Source organism: Narcine bancroftii, chromosome 8, assembly GCF_036971445.1.
Source record: "Narcine bancroftii isolate sNarBan1 chromosome 8, sNarBan1.hap1, whole genome shotgun sequence".
In the NCBI taxonomy this organism is placed as follows: Eukaryota; Metazoa; Chordata; class Chondrichthyes; order Torpediniformes; family Narcinidae; genus Narcine; species Narcine bancroftii.
The window spans coordinates 153,790,922-153,806,631 of NC_091476.1; the positions used below are offsets into that span (position 1 = coordinate 153,790,922).

At 41.7% G+C, this 15,710-nt stretch overlaps 1 protein-coding gene across 1 annotated transcript in view; it reads right to left on the minus strand.

Moving 5' to 3' along the window:
- Positions 1-13,506, minus strand: part of LOC138742133 (beta/gamma crystallin domain-containing protein 2-like) — a 70,533-nt gene extending 57,027 nt beyond the window's left edge. Inside the window, exon 1 of the mRNA XM_069896316.1 lies at positions 13,219-13,506. Coding sequence (XP_069752417.1) covers positions 13,219-13,506 — 288 coding nt within the window. The remainder of the gene's footprint in view (positions 1-13,218) is intronic.
- Positions 13,507-15,710: the final 2,204 nt, after the last annotated feature.

Consider the following 15,710-nt stretch of genomic DNA (forward strand, 5'->3'; position numbering starts at 1 on the left):
CCACAGATTCTAATCCACCCTGCAAACAAGGGACACTTTACAATGGACAATTAACATCCCAAACGACCCATCTTTAGGATGGAGGAGGGGGTAAAAATTTCAGCACCCAGGTGAAACAAAAATAGAATACATGCAAACTCCAGAGAGCAGCAGCAGAGGTCAGGATTGAACCCAGGTCACTGGACCTGTGAGAGGCAATTGTTCTACTAACTACTCCACTGTGTCCACAAATAGGAACCCTTCTATCAATTATTCTTTTAACCTTCAATGGAGATACAGTAAAACCCTTGATATCTGACACCTATGGGGATTGGTAGATGCCAGATAAGAGAAAGTCTCAAGCAACTGGAAAATACACTTGTGATGCCCAATACACCTGCATTAAGAATAAACAGTTTAAAAGGCAAAAGAACTATACTGTACTTACACTAATCAAATTTCACTTGCATGAATATATAAACCTTAAAGCACTTAACTTTATATTCAGTCATATTCTTTGAAAATTTTTAACCTTCACTATAGCTGCAGGTTCTTCCCCTCCATGGAGCTGCCCAAAAGACAATCAACAACATTATAGATAATAAACATCCCACCTCCCCCAGGTTTACAGATAAAGCCTCTGACCAGGGCAACTATTACCAAGCAGGGATAAAGAGACACTTTAAGAAAGTCACCCCAACAGCAAGCAACATTAACCAACTCTTCAACCTGGGTGATGCCATTGCTCTTTCACACAATTTTATTCAAACAGTCGCTACAAGCAAAGCCTGACCAAGGCCCTTCACTGGCTAAATATACTCCCATCTTCACCAAAGATTTTTATTACTTCAGAGAACATTTTATAACTTTAAACATTCGTATTTTTTGACTTATTTACATTTTTAAAATTTATTTTCCCGAATTATTTTTTGCCAGTTGCTTCAATTCTGGATACTAAATGTTTTACTGTACTTTGTTTTAAATATTTATTTTTCATCAGTATTTATATTTATTTTTTATCTGTCGTCAGCATGGAGATCTCCTCTGATCTTCAAACAGTGCCATATAAAAGTTGCCATTTCTGCATAACAGAAAGTGTCAGCTTGGATTTTTTTACTCAAGCCTCTGGAGCAAGACTTAACCCACTTCCTCATGACATAATTGAGAATTCTCTCAAGCAGGAATGAAAACAATTACATTGGAATCACTGTCAAAAAAAATGCATGTCCTTTGCAAATCACTTTCTTTGACATCAAAACATGACTCACTGTTGTTCGACACTAGTGTATTTACCTTAATAGTTGCCCATTTTAATTTTATGAGGTTTCTCCTTTAAATACCCTTACCTTCAATAGTTAGATTACTTTCCATCAACACTTCCGTCAGCTTTTGGGAGCACCTGGAATGTTCTTGGGATTAACACAAGCCCTTTACAAGAGTAGTGTTGCCGGACAGAATGCAGGTGGCATTATCTTGAAAAGGAACCTATGCTCTTGATCTGTGCATTTCTGACTCCGATCCTTAAGTAAATTGAAAATGGCTAGAATTGAAGACTTCCTTCATAGGTTATTTCTTAATTCTAATTAGGGTACGCCTACATAATAGCTCTTGCCCAATATGGGTGTCTTTAGATTAAACTGGTTTTATTGAGTGATCATTTGTTATTCTACCTCCAGCCTGTGGCAAATATATAATCTACATTAATTTCAATCAATCAGCACTTATTTCAAACTTTCAATATGTTCTAAAATTATTTTTAATGTTGCTTCAGAAAAATAAAGCAAGTGACCCCAGATATTACATAGATACATTACATAAAAGATAAAAGCCTGAAACCATCAAATTTCTTCATTTTCCAAGGTTCTCCATGCCATTTATCTCAACCACTTGAAGCTCAACCAGTTAAGGTAAAATCTAATGGAATTCAGATTTTTTTGTCTCCAAATAAAGAAAATATTAATAAACCTGACCAGACAGTTAGACAACAGGTATCATATGGATACAGGAAAGGAAACTTCAAAGCCTTAATCAAGATCCCAGAGAAATATGAGATCATATTAAACGAGTCAAAAGTACGAAGGTGGTGTTCAAAATGAGTATAACAATATCAAAGTCAATTTACAAATTTAGCACCCGGAGCCTGAGGTTCACATTTTATATTCAGTTAATTAAAAAGAAAAATCAGTAAGGTGATCTTGAAATGATTGGAAAGTTATAAAAAGCCATTTAGTTACTAATGTCAGGGGAGAAATTATGTCATTCTTCCCAACATGCAATTCCAGACTCTCAAATTCGGTAACTTCCTCCATTCAGGAACATTTAGGGATGGATTGCTAGTGATGTCTGTATTCCGAGGGGAAAAATTCTATGAGAGGATTTGAGAGGGAAACTAAAGGTTATTTGTTTCCACTGATTGACGAGTCGTTAACAAGCGGATACATTTAGGATCATCAGCCAAAAAAAAGGGAAAAGTTGAAAATCTTTTAGTTGGAAAATTGCCTGGACTTGGGAAGCATAAACAATGATGAGAACAACTTTTAGAACCATAGAATACTACAACACAGGAAGAGGCCCTTTGCCAAACTATTTATTCTGTCAAGGCCCAAAGATCTGCACCCGAACCATACCCCTCTATCCCCCTCATTTATGTATCCAATCTTAAAAGTAAAAAAACTCAAGTCCACATCCACCTCCTTCACTGTCAGCTCATTCTGCACTCTCCCCACTCTCTCTGTGAAGAGGTTTCAGCTAATGTTCCCTTTAAAAATTTCACCTTTCACCCTCAACCCATGTCCTCTAGTTCTTGACTCACCCAAGCTCAGTGGAAAAAGCCTATTTGCATTTCACCTATTTATACCCCTCAATTTTGTATACCTTGAACAAATCTCCCTTCATTTTCTGATACTCCAGGGAATAAAGTCCTAACCTATTCAACCTTTTCCTATAATACAGCTCTTCATGTTCCGGCAACATCCTTGTAAATTCTCTCTGCACTCTTTCAATCTTATTGACATCTTTCCTTTAGGTGGGTGACCAAAACTGCACACAATGCTCCAAATTTAGCCTCAAAGTTTCATATAATTTCAATATAACATCCCAACTCCTGTACTCAGTACTTTGATTTATGAAGGCCAACGTTCCAAAAGCTCTCTTCACAATCCTATCCACCTGTGGTATCATTTTCAAGGAATTGGGTATCTGTATTCCCAGATTTCTCTGTTCTGCCATTCCCTACTGTATACTGTGTAACATGGAAGTAGTCAAATATTTGAAATAAAAACAATTACAGAAATATTGGAGGTGACAAATGAACTTGCTTTTAATTGTTGTCATCACTGGCCAGGAAAACATTTATTGCCTAATAATAATGACCCTTAAAGATCAAATTAAGACACCTTATACCTGAAAAAGTAAGAAAGGAAGGATTTGAAACTCAATACTACCTTTCACTTTCTCAAAGGAGGTGCCTCCAATACAGAACCAGAATTCATTGTCATGAGCAAGTCACAAACTCTTGTGCTTTGCTGAAGCATCATGGTGCAAACATTCATATTAAGCACCGTACAACAATAATTTTTTTTTAATAAAGTGCCCAAAAAGTAAGGCAGTGTCTTTGGTTCATTATTATTCAGGAATCTGATGGCAGCAGGGAAAAAGCTGTCCTTGTGCCACTGAGTGCTCACCTTTAGGCTCCTGTACCTTTCTTTCTCCCCCCACCCCCCGATGGTAGCAGAGTGAAAAGGGCATGGCCTGGGTGGTGGGGGTCTTTGAAGTTAGAGGGTGCTTTTTTAAGATACTGCTTCTTGCAGATGTCCTTGATGGAGTGAAGTCTGGTGCCTGTGATGTCGCAGGTTGAGTTAACAACCCTCTGGAGTTTGTCCTGAGAGTTGACACTTCCAGGCAATGATGCAACCAGTCAGAATGCTCTCCAAAGTACACCTGTAGGTTTATAAGAGTCTTCGGTGACATACCGGATCTCCTCAAGCACCTCACAAAGTTTAGCCACTGGCGAGCCGAGCCTTCTATGTCATTGCATTGTTATACACAGATAAACCCAATTTTTTAAAAAAAATTGGGTGTCTTTATGGTTTGGTTTCCATTTGAATGGAATGGGAAACAGTAAAAATATATTGTTTCATGTTATCTAGGCAAGTCAACCTGTACCTAAATATAAAAGGTAGTGCAAAATAAAGCAAGTGCAGAGTAAAATGTTACAAAGAAGTTAAAAAAAGTGCAAAGACATCATTTTACTAATGAGAGGTCCTTTTAAGAGTCCGATGCCAGCAGAAAAGAAACTCTCCTTCAATCACAGTGCATGTTTACTAACCCGTGCATCTTCTGTCCATTGAGAGGGTGGATAAGAGAGTATGATCAGGGTAGGATGGAATTTTTGAATATTGTTGGCTGCTTTGTGAAGCAATAGGAAGGGAAGGTCCAAACTATGGAGGAGAAGTCGGTTTGTGTCATGGCCTTTCATCCTCCTGTCAGTCATTTTAATGAGAAACCCTCTCAATTTCTGACATCAATACTTTTCCAACTCTTTTCCAAGTTAGAGATTGTAGGGTGGGAAGGGCTGGCAGAGAGGGTCTGGTGAGTTGCTGCCTTGTATTTTGTATGTGTAGATGGTTCTCCCCTCTCTTCTATGACCATAAACTCTGCTTCGGTGTACTTATCTCCAGCTTCAACAGTTCCAGTAAAACATCCAATGGACTGCAATGGCTTGGTTGCTGTGTATGGATACAGTTTCTTGGAACACTTCTTTGAGGTACAGATGATCTTTTTCCTTTTCAACTTCTCCCATAAATGTCGATCAATCACATTACTGTCACTGCCTGAGTCTACAATGACCTGCACTGTCACTCCACCAATGATCACTGGGACCTTCTCATGATGTACTTCATTCAACGTGAATTGGTAACACCTCTGTTCCTCCTGGGTATCATCATCGTCACCGTCTATCTGGCGAATGGTATCTTTCTTTCCAGGATACTTTCCTTTCCCCCAGACTTTGCCTTTAGAAGTTGTACTCTTCCCCTTCTGGTCTGCATTGGACTTGCTTTTGCACTTCTTTGCAAAGTGGTCCTTACCTCCACACTTTTTGCAAACTTTGCCTTTGGCCGGGCAATATGGGTCTTTTCCAAAGTGACCTCGGTTTCCACATCTATAACACTCCACGTCCTGTGTCGACGTATATCTTGGCTGATTATGGCGATGTGAGAGCCTCTTAATTTGCTGGCTTGAGTTGTCTTTCAGGGTCATGGTATGAAATTGCCCTTCAACAGCCTCTAATGCAGCAGCAATGGTTAAAGCATCGGTGAGTTCCAGCTCACTCCCTCTTTCCAGTAGACGTCTTCTGAGTTTATCTGATCTGCAGTGTTGTATGACTTGATCCAATAATTGGTTGTCCAAATCAGCTGGCATGTAATTGCATCCAATAGCTAGCTGGCGTAGTCTCGTCACGTACTGAGCAATTGTCTGGCCCTCTTCTTGTCTCGTTCTCCGAAACAAATGGCGTTGAAATGTAGCATTCGGTGTCACTACATAGTGTGCATTTAATGCATCTACCGCTTTCCGGTACTCATCCTTTCTTCCAGTATTCAAAAGTGTCTTAAATGTTTCCCGAACTGCGGGTCCAGCAGTGAAAAGAAGTAACGCCCTTCTCTGTGCTTTTTGTTCAACTGTACCGGTATCTAGAAATAGGCCACGACTGTCAGCGTAGGATTCAAATTCTTCCAGCCATGCCTTCCACATCACACTTACAGTGCTTGCATCACCCGTTGGGTCAAAATGAGCAATTCCACTATGTGTTAGAAAGTCACTGTTTGCACCAGCCATGAGGAAATATTCCAGCCCCAAAAGTACTGAGTCACAGAGAAAATTCTTATCACCTTGAAGTTGTCTGTAAACCTCTGTAATCTTGTTTAGTCTTTAATTTTCTTCAAGCTTCTTTCATCCTCGTCGCCAATGTCACATTTGTGGCCCTAAATGTGAAGTTGATAAAACATTAAACACAAGTTTTATCAGGTAAACTTCGGTAAACTTCTCAGTGGCTTTATTCTCCCGTTTCCTTTGTTCTCTTGCTTGTGTTCTTATCTCTCTCTCTCATACCACGTGATTTCCGGTACATCTCATACATATTCATTATCATGACAATGATCTCAGAAGATCTTTCCTGGACTCACACCTAATGTCACCGGGAAGAAGGCATGTCAGCGACTCTACTTCCTCATGAGTTTGCGGAAGTTTGGAATGACATCAGAAACCCTGGCAAATTTCTACAGATGTGTGGGGGAAGGTGTGCTGACCTGCTTCATCACAGACTGGTATGGGAACACCAATGCTCCTGAGCATAAAGCCCTCCAAAAAAGGTAGTGGACACAGCCCAGGACATCACAGGTAAAACCCTCCTCACCATCGAGAATATCTACAGGGAGTGCCACCGTTGGAGAGCAGCAGCAAGCTGCAGAAATACTGCAGCCCTGAATAGTGGTGAGGTGGGTAAAGTGTTGCCTAAAAATAGATGATCCATTCACACAGTTCGTTGTTATTGATACTTTGACTTGCAAAACTGGCTGCTCTGCTTCACCAAATCACCACAGTGCAACATTACATGTGTACCTCATTGGTGCCTTTGAGGCCTCCCTTTTTATAAAGGTAATACATAAATGTAAAGATTCTCTATTATTCCAAAAACTGGAAAAGATCAATTTCAGTTTTTTCTGTCCTGACTGTATAATCTGAGAGTTCTTCCTTGAAACATCTTGAGGGTGTCCATTTGAGGGAAATTTTAGAGATATTAGTTAATGTCAAAAACATTAAACTGGCAAAATGCATCTTCAGATATGCTGCAAGATTCAAGCAGGCAAGGTTAATCTGGGGGATTTGGTTTCCTCTGCTCTTCCATAGATTTAAACTAATTGGTAGAAAGGTGGCAGGGTCTGGAATTCATGGCCTGAAATAATTACTAGCAACATAAGCCCTCAGCATTTAAATGGCTTAGTTTATACTTAAAGAACTGTGGGCTGTGGATAAAATGCTAGAAAGTGGGAATAGATTGGGTAACCTTCTTGACCATCAGGGACATCATAGACCGAATGGCCTCCTGTATCATAAACTCCATAATTCATTGAAATCTGACCTCATGAACATCAAGGGTTTCACTTTTGACAGCTGTGCATTTGGTTGTCTAGGTGCTAAGTTCAGGAGTTCCTTCAAAATCTTTCCACTTTTCTCTGCAATTTTGGATACTTCTTAGAATCTATCAGTTTAGCCAAGTTCTTGATAACCTGCCTGACCATCTCCTTGGAGTCAAATTTTGGAAAAGTGTAAAGTCCCCGACGTGAATGAGCCATGTCTTCAATTGCACAGGGGATTTCATGCAAGCAGTAGAGGTCAGTTTAAAGACATCAGAGTTTTGGTGGAGTTGAGTGAAATATTAAAGTCTGCAGAAGCTGTGATTGACGTAAAAAAACCCACCGAAATGCTGCAGGAACTCAGCTGGTCTCGCAGCGTCCATAGCATATATTTCCGATGTTTCGGGCCTGTTATATGTGGATCGTTGAGGAACATGTGGCCTCCCTATCTGGAACATTGTGGTTATCAGAGGATCACGTGATCTCCCTGTATGAAAGCTATTCAGGGGTCGCATCACGCGCCAATCAAGGTTGGACCTTGGCCAACCATTAGAGCACACCTTACTTTTGGCTCATTTAAATGATTTAATGTCATCACTGGCCAGATGCCCAGCTCAGAACAGCATAAAAACATTGATGTACACCACATTTCTTTCCCTCTGCCTCTTGGTCCAAGCTCCAGATGTAACTCCACGCCAGGTTGCTACTGTGGACATTGCTGGAGGAGTTGCGGGTAAGATGTGCACTGAGTTGAGCTGCACTACTGCATTAGATCAGTGCTTGCAGAGACCTACACCCCTGTTGGTACGGGGAATTGGGAGTGTTTTTGAAAGACCCTGTCTGAAATCTGTATTCATACAGAAGAGTGTGGTAGGGTAAGCAGCCACCAGTATCAGAGTCCCTTGTGCCCAATGTGTCTGCTTGCACAGTTATAGTTTTTGTTTCATACCATGTAGAAGATAGGCAGCAACTGGTATTGGAGTCCAACCTGGGTCTGATGTCAAAGTCTTTATAATTATTTAGAAGTAGAGTAATTAAGTATTGTTTGACATCTTCCACTGTTTGTCTCCCATGTGTTCAATAAAATTTTGATAAGAGCTTCCACAGGCCATCTCTACCATCAAATGTGACATCTCTGCTGCTCAACACATTTCTCTTGCAGCTGCCTCAGTGAGATCATATCCACTGTACTACAGCCTGTTCGAAAACCACACTGGCTTTCTGGAAGGATGTTGGCATTGATGTTGGACACCAAACGTCAAAGGATAATCTTCATGAGGCATTTTTCTCGCAACTGACAGAAGAAAGATGCCACAATAATTGTTGTAATCTCTCATCTCCCTTGTTCTTGTAGATAGGTCATGATTGATGAGTCTTTGAAGTCTTGTGGTAGTTTTGCACATCCCCACAACTTTGATGCAGGCATGATGTCAGCATGTTGCCACTATTCTGGTAGATCTCAGCTGTAATACTGTCAGGCCCTGGCACCTTGTTGGGTTTTAGCTGTTTGATGACCTTATAGGGGGAGCATCTACCTTGAATAATATAGGTTGAGGATGTACTCTGCCCAGTGCTACATTGATGATGGTTTCTGGTTTATTTAACAGTAGTGTTCTTGCTATCTTTTCACGTGCTCCAACTTCTCAGTGAAGATTGATGTACTGTCTTTGCTCAGGAGTTGTGAGGTACCATGCTTTGATGGACATACACAACCTTGGTTGCGTCATAGAAGTTTTGAGTCATTACAGTCTGCGAAGGCCTTTGACCTTGTTTGCCCACTACTGATCTTTCATAGCTCTGAGCTTGCCTCTGCAAAGTTTATTTTGCACTCAACTTTGGCTCTTTTACCCATACCTTGAAGAAAGGCTCAGGCCAGAACCGTCAGGCATATAACTTTGGTTGCCAGAAGACCTGCTGAGTTCCTCCAGCACTTCCAGGTTTCATTTCTGTGGGATGTGCTGAAACATCAGAGAGGGCCTCGGCACTATCAGCAAAATACTATCAGAGGAAGCACATGGTGAAACATTACACCAGGAGAAAGCAAGGACAATTCATTCTTTAGCATTTGTTGATAGTTACAGAGTAGAAACACAGCATTCACTATTACACACAGTGTTTCATTCCGAGAACTTGCTTGAAGAAAGTATGATCTGCTGCGACTTTACCAGGAATTCAATAAACCAGCCCTGTAATCATTATCCAGCCACTCGGAGTTCATTTGAAGTCACATTAAAGAGATTTGACCATTGTATGCACACCATCAGATTTCCTTCATCTCTCTCATGCACCCCTCCCGACCTGGAAAGAAAGAGCAAACCTCTCATGGAAATAGTCAATACAGTGTAAATTAATCAATCAACAAACTGCTCAGAGTTTTAAAGTTCACTGCTCCTCTAAATTGGTTCTCTTGCACAGCCTCAATTTTCACAACACACCACCTTCAATTTATCAGGCCCCAATGTCTCGGATTCCCTCCAGAAATCACGCTCACTTTCTTATTCGGAGGTTCACCCATATGTTTTGCTCATTAACTATGCTTTAGATTACGTCCCAAAATATTCCCTACTGTAGAAGCTCAGAGTCAAACATTGATCTTTAGAACTAGAAGGTATAGGCTCAATGTGACCTTTTACTCAGAGGGTGGTCGGTATCTGGAACAAGCTACCAGAGAATGTTATAGAAAGGGATTTACAATGATCCAAGACATTTGGATGGGTACATGGGTAGGCAGGACTCAGAAGGTTGTGGACAATCAAAAGGCAGTTCAGAATCCCAACTTGATTGGCATGCACAAGTTGCACAGAAAGACCTGTTTGATGCTGTATGGCTCTATTATTGATAAATGTGAGGCATCTAAGACAATCTCCAAAGTGTTATATAAATGCAAGTAACCATTGTTGTTCATTGTCTGACACAAGATTGCAGCTTTATCCTCAATAAAATTTCATATAGAATGTTAGCCTTCATTGCTAGAGGGATGGTATTTAAGAGGAGAGAAGTTATGCTGGACTGCACAAGGTCCTGGCGAGGCCACATCTGAAGTACTGTGTGCAGTTCTGGTCTCCTTCCTTGATGAAGGATGTATTGGCTTTGGAAGTGGTGCAGAGGAGGTTCACCAGGTTGAATCCAGATGATGGTGTCATCCTATGTGGTTGAGGTGTCTGGGACTTAGAGATTAAGAAGGGAACAAATAGAAACACAAAATTATTTAAGTCCTAAATAAGATAGAAGTATGCAAATTGTTTCCATTGATGGGGGGGGAGACCAGAACTAGAGGACATAGCCTCAAAATTCAGGGTAGTAGATTTGGGACAGGGATGAGGAGGAACTACTTTCCCAGAGGGCGGTGAATCGGTGGATCTTGCTGCCCAGTGAAGCAGTGGAGGTGACCTCAGTAAATAGATTTAAGACAAGGTTGGATAGATTTTTTTTTTTTTACATAGCAGAGGAATTAAGAAACATGGGGAAATGGTGGGTGGAGATAAGCCCATCAGATCAGCCATGATCACATCAAATGGTAGAGGAGGCTCAACAAGCCGGATGGCCTACGCCTGCTCCTACTTTTGTTCTTCTATTTCTTCTGGACTTTCTGGGACTATCTATACCACCTCTCTCCCCCCAGTCTCTCATTTCAGAAGGCCATCTGTTAAGACTCCCTAATCGGATTAGTAATGTGCAAAAGGTTAGCCTTAGATCAGCAAAGATCATGGAGACTTGATGGAGGTTTCAGAGAAGAGCAAAACTAAAAGGAGGATTTGAACATTCAGATGTGCATTTTTAATCAATATTTGTCAAATTGGGAGGGTCCAAGTGGTGAGAGAACAAGACATGGTGCAGTTTAGATCAGAGGTAGAAAAGTACTTGATGCACTTGAATTGAATGTCCTGACCGTATTTCAGCAACAAATAAATTAGGAGTTGGTCCATGAATAAATAGAGCCAAGACTTGATGTTAACACAATGTCATCTGCGAAGATGAAGATTTTTGCAATTTCCCTGCCTCAGCACTACTAGACATAGGCAACACTTCCAACTTATTTCTGGGAATGTATAGATATAATTTTCTGCATTCTAGGAGCTCAAAATAATACAAAATTAGCTGTAAAGTCTTGCTGAAATCCCACTAATTTGGTTGACCATTACTTTGATATACAAGGGCCAAGGCATTGTGCACAACACAGTTCTTTCTTCTGTTAGCTCTGGCTTTCCTCTAGGAGCTGACAGAGGAGGCAAAGCTACAGTTCACACCTTTGGTGGGTGTGAAGTGAGAAAACTGTAGCATCAATGGGGTAAAGGACTCAGTCTTGGGCTCATGGTCAGTGGTTGTCTGGACATGTCATTGATTGTTGTGGAGGTCTGAGGTGGGCCAGGGAGAGGGGCCTATTTGAATAGGCAATCAAGAGAAGATCAGCAACAAGGTGTTTGGGTGGTGCCAGGGGGTGGGGGAAAGAGAGAACAAGCACAAAGAAAACTATTGTAAAGGCAGACATCTTAAATCCTGAAGAGTCTCAGACCAGGCCCTTTTTCAGTACCATTCTCGGGTCTTATACATGCACTTTAAGGAGTTTCTAGATTCTCCCTGTGGGTTTTCCTTGGGGGCTCCAGTCTCATCCCACCATTCAAAATGTACTGGGGGTGTAGTTTAATTGGGTGTCAATTGGGCAGCATGGACTTGTGGAGCAAAATGGCCTGTTACCGTGCTATTCATTTCCAGCAATTGCACAGAACTGAACAGACTGAAGACAAGCACGAGGACAGCTTCTTCCCCTCTGCCATCACATTCCTGAAGGAACAGGGAAACAGAGACACTGCCTCACTTGGTCTTTTTCCCTTTCTTGCACTATTTTTATTTCTTTTGTAAGGTGGTCTATAGAAATGTTTGGACCTTGATGCTGCCGCAAAACAACAGATTTTGTGACATGTTCCTGACAATAAATTTTGAATTTACAGAGATGCGCAGTCAGATTTTTTTTTAAACTTGCTAGTTGCAAAAGAGAAATTCTAGTCTAGAATCTGTTTTTTTTTTAAATTTCTGTTTGTCTTTTCCATTGCACTTTTGTGCTGAGATCAGATCAGTCCTGCACAGAAGTACCAGCCTCCTGACATTTAAAATAAAACTGGATGACGTGCCATAACAAAGTTGCCAATCAAAAGCTGGAAAGTGAGTTCAGTCTCTATGGGTCTTTATTGGGCTGGCACGAATGCGATTTCTTCAGCTATTGGAAACCGGCTTAATCAGAATCTCATTCATTTTGAACATGACACACTTGCATCCTGAATGAGGGGCAAGTGGTTAAATGCACAAACCTCTGATTTGGAGGTAAGCATGTTGCCCACTGAACAGGTGACACCAACTTCCGGTCAGCTCAGCATCCAGGTAGAAAACCACGTAGAAATGCAGGAGGAACTAAGCTAGTCTCACACCATCCACAGGAGGTAAAGATACATTACCGATGTTTTGGGCCAGAGCCTTTCTTCAAGGTATGAAGCACAGTGTCTTGTAGACTTGCTTGTTTCACTCAGTACCCAGGTAGGATCTGGCATTTTACATACACTGTGATGTGTAAACTAAAGGACCCCGAGGCCCCATGGCATTTGTTATCCTGCTTCTCAGGAGAGGAGTTCTGAAGTGAACAGATTCAGAGTACCTACATGACTTCACATACAACCCTGAGATTTTTTTTCCCTTGCGGGCAAAGCAGAATTACCACTTATTGAAAGTCCAAAAAAACTCAACATACAGATGCAAACATACAAAATGTAAACAAACCATCTGTGTAATAAGAAGGAAAAAAACAAAGTGCAAGAGTCCTTAAATTAATCTCTGATTGAGTTTGTTTTTGAGGAGTCGAATGGTGGAGGAGAAGCTGCTGTTCCTGAACCTGGTGGTCCAAATGTTGTGGCACCCAAATATCTTTCCTGATGGTAGCAGCAAGAACAGAGCATGCACTAGGTGGTGTGGATCCTAAATAATTGCTGCTGCTCTCTGATGCCAGCATTCCCTGTAGATGCTCTCGATGATGAGGAGGGTTTTATCCGTGATGTCCCAGGATGTGTCTACTCCCTCTTGCAGTGATTTTTTGCTCGTGGGCATTGCTACCCCATACCAGACCATCATGCAGCCAGTCAGCATACTTTACACCATCAAAGTCATGCCAAACCTCAGCAAACTCCAAGTAGAGATGCTGATGTGCTTTCCAAGACAGTGACTCCCAGAACTTAAATATGCTCACCCTCTCCTGAGCCCCCACAATGATCACTGGATTGTAAAACTCTGGTTTTCCCTTCCTGAAGGCAACAATCAGATTCAGATTGCTTTTGGTGAGATGGAGGTGGTTGGTGCACCATTCAGCCAACTTTTCAATCTCCTTCCTGTATGCCGACTTATCACCCATTTTCATATAACCCACTACCATAGTGAACCCAGATGGTGCTGCTGTCATACCAAGCCACATAGTCATAGGTGTAAAGTGAGCAGCACAGGGCTAAGAGCCCTGTGGTGCTCTGGTACTGATGGAGATTTTCTTACCAATCCTCATGGATTGTGGTCTGAAGGTGAGGAAACCCAGGATCCAATTACACAGTAGGGTGTTGTGTCCCAGTTGTCTCAGGACACAAACCTTGACAGTCATCTTCTATAAACCCACCAACTCCCACAGATACCTCGAGTATACCTCTTCCCACCCTGTCCCCTGGAAGGATTCCATTCCATTCTCTCACTTCCTCCGTCTCCATCACAACTGCACTCAGGATGAGGACTTCCACGCCAGATCATCAGAGATGCCCTCCTTTAAACAATGTGGCTTTCCCTCTATCAATATCAACACTCACCCACATATCTTCCTTTACCCTCACATCTGGCCTGGCCCCCTCCACAACAAGGACAGGATTCCCCTTGTTCTCACCTACCACTCCACCAGCTACTGCATCCAACACATCCTCCTACGCCATTTCTGTCACCTACAACTTGATCCCACCACTAAACACATTCCCTTCTCCTCCTTCTGCAAAGACTTCTCCCTCTGTAACTCCCCTGTCCATTCCTCTCTCCCCACCAATTGTCCCGTTGGGACCTAACCCTGTGACCATTGAAGATGCTCCACTTGCACCCACACCACCTCCCTCAGCACCATTCGGGCCACCAAACAGTCCTTCCAAGTGAAGAAACATTGTACTTGTGAATCTGCAGGGGTTATCTAATGTATCCAGTGCTCCCGCTGTGGTCTCCTCTACATTGGAGCACTTCAGCTCTGTCAACTGCAATAGCGTGAATCTCCCAGTAGCCACCCATTTCAATTCTTCATCACATCCCCTTGCTGACATGTCTGTCCATGGTCTCATGCATTGCCAGACTGAGACCACTCACAAATTGGAGAAACAACACCTCAACTTCTGACTGGGGACTTCCACGAGATAACTTTCGTTAAATTTCCCCCCCTCCCCTTGCTTCCCTTATCATCTCTCCATTCCCAGTCTCCTTTCACACAGACACAATAAATTCTACCTAGACCCTTATCACATCCAATTAATGCCTTTTGTTGGTCTGGATTCCTCCCCCTTTGTTTGAATTGAGACTTTCTGATATATCCTACTTCTGTCTTTTCTGATTTTTCCTAGAAGGGCTCTGGTCTAAAACTGGCTATATCTCTGACGTAAATATCCTATAGATGCAAATAAGCCAGCTGAGGTCCTCAAATTTTAAATGCCAGACAGTAGTTGGCAAAGAGCATCCTAATGTATGCCACTTTGCTGTCCAAGTGTTTCAAGCAAGAACAGTACAGAATCTCAGATGTAATGGAGCTTCATTTCTTCTCAGAGGGAATGAGTCATTTGGTTGACATTTAAAAGTGTCAAACTTCAAAACTTTGTTTAATCCAGTGTGTGAATGAAAATAGCTGCATCGGCAGCTTCCCAAGGTGGCAGGGTGTGCCAGATAATTGGGGTTTTTGTCAATTGGTATCATATTGCGAAATTCCCACAGAAATCACATTGAAGATCTCTCAGCGCTGAGGGGGAGATTTGACCTTTGCAAATATAAGTTGGCTCATTGGAAAAACAAACAAGATCAAGGTAGCCACTGTAAATTATTGTGCAACCTAGTATGTTGCCTTGTCTTTCATCTGCCCTAGGGCCAAACAAAATGGAATTAGCTTTTTTCCCCCTCAGGTTGCTAGAGTACTGAAAGCTTTATTAATCAACATTCTCTCTTCAAGATTCAGAAGGGTTATGTTCCTGGCCTTGAGCACTAAACTGATCGGTCAGGAACAGAGAAAGGACAAAATTATCAGAGGTATATTCTTTTTATTGTTGTCATTGAGTCAGGGCCCCAAGGAATGTTGATGAATGAAGGGTTTTTCGGTTCCAAGTCCATCATTCCCTCAAAGTGACAATGCTGGAAAAAAGCATGTTTGCTTTATAGGTAGGGGCATAGAATATAAAATTGGGATAGCATGTTGCAAAACACTGAGTAGACTGCACTTCTGTATGCAATTCTGGGCACAGCATTATAAAAATGTGTTGTGCCGGGAAGATAGTACAGAGGGGATTCATAGACCCATAGAACATTACAGCACAGCAGACCCTTTGGTCCTTCTAGTCT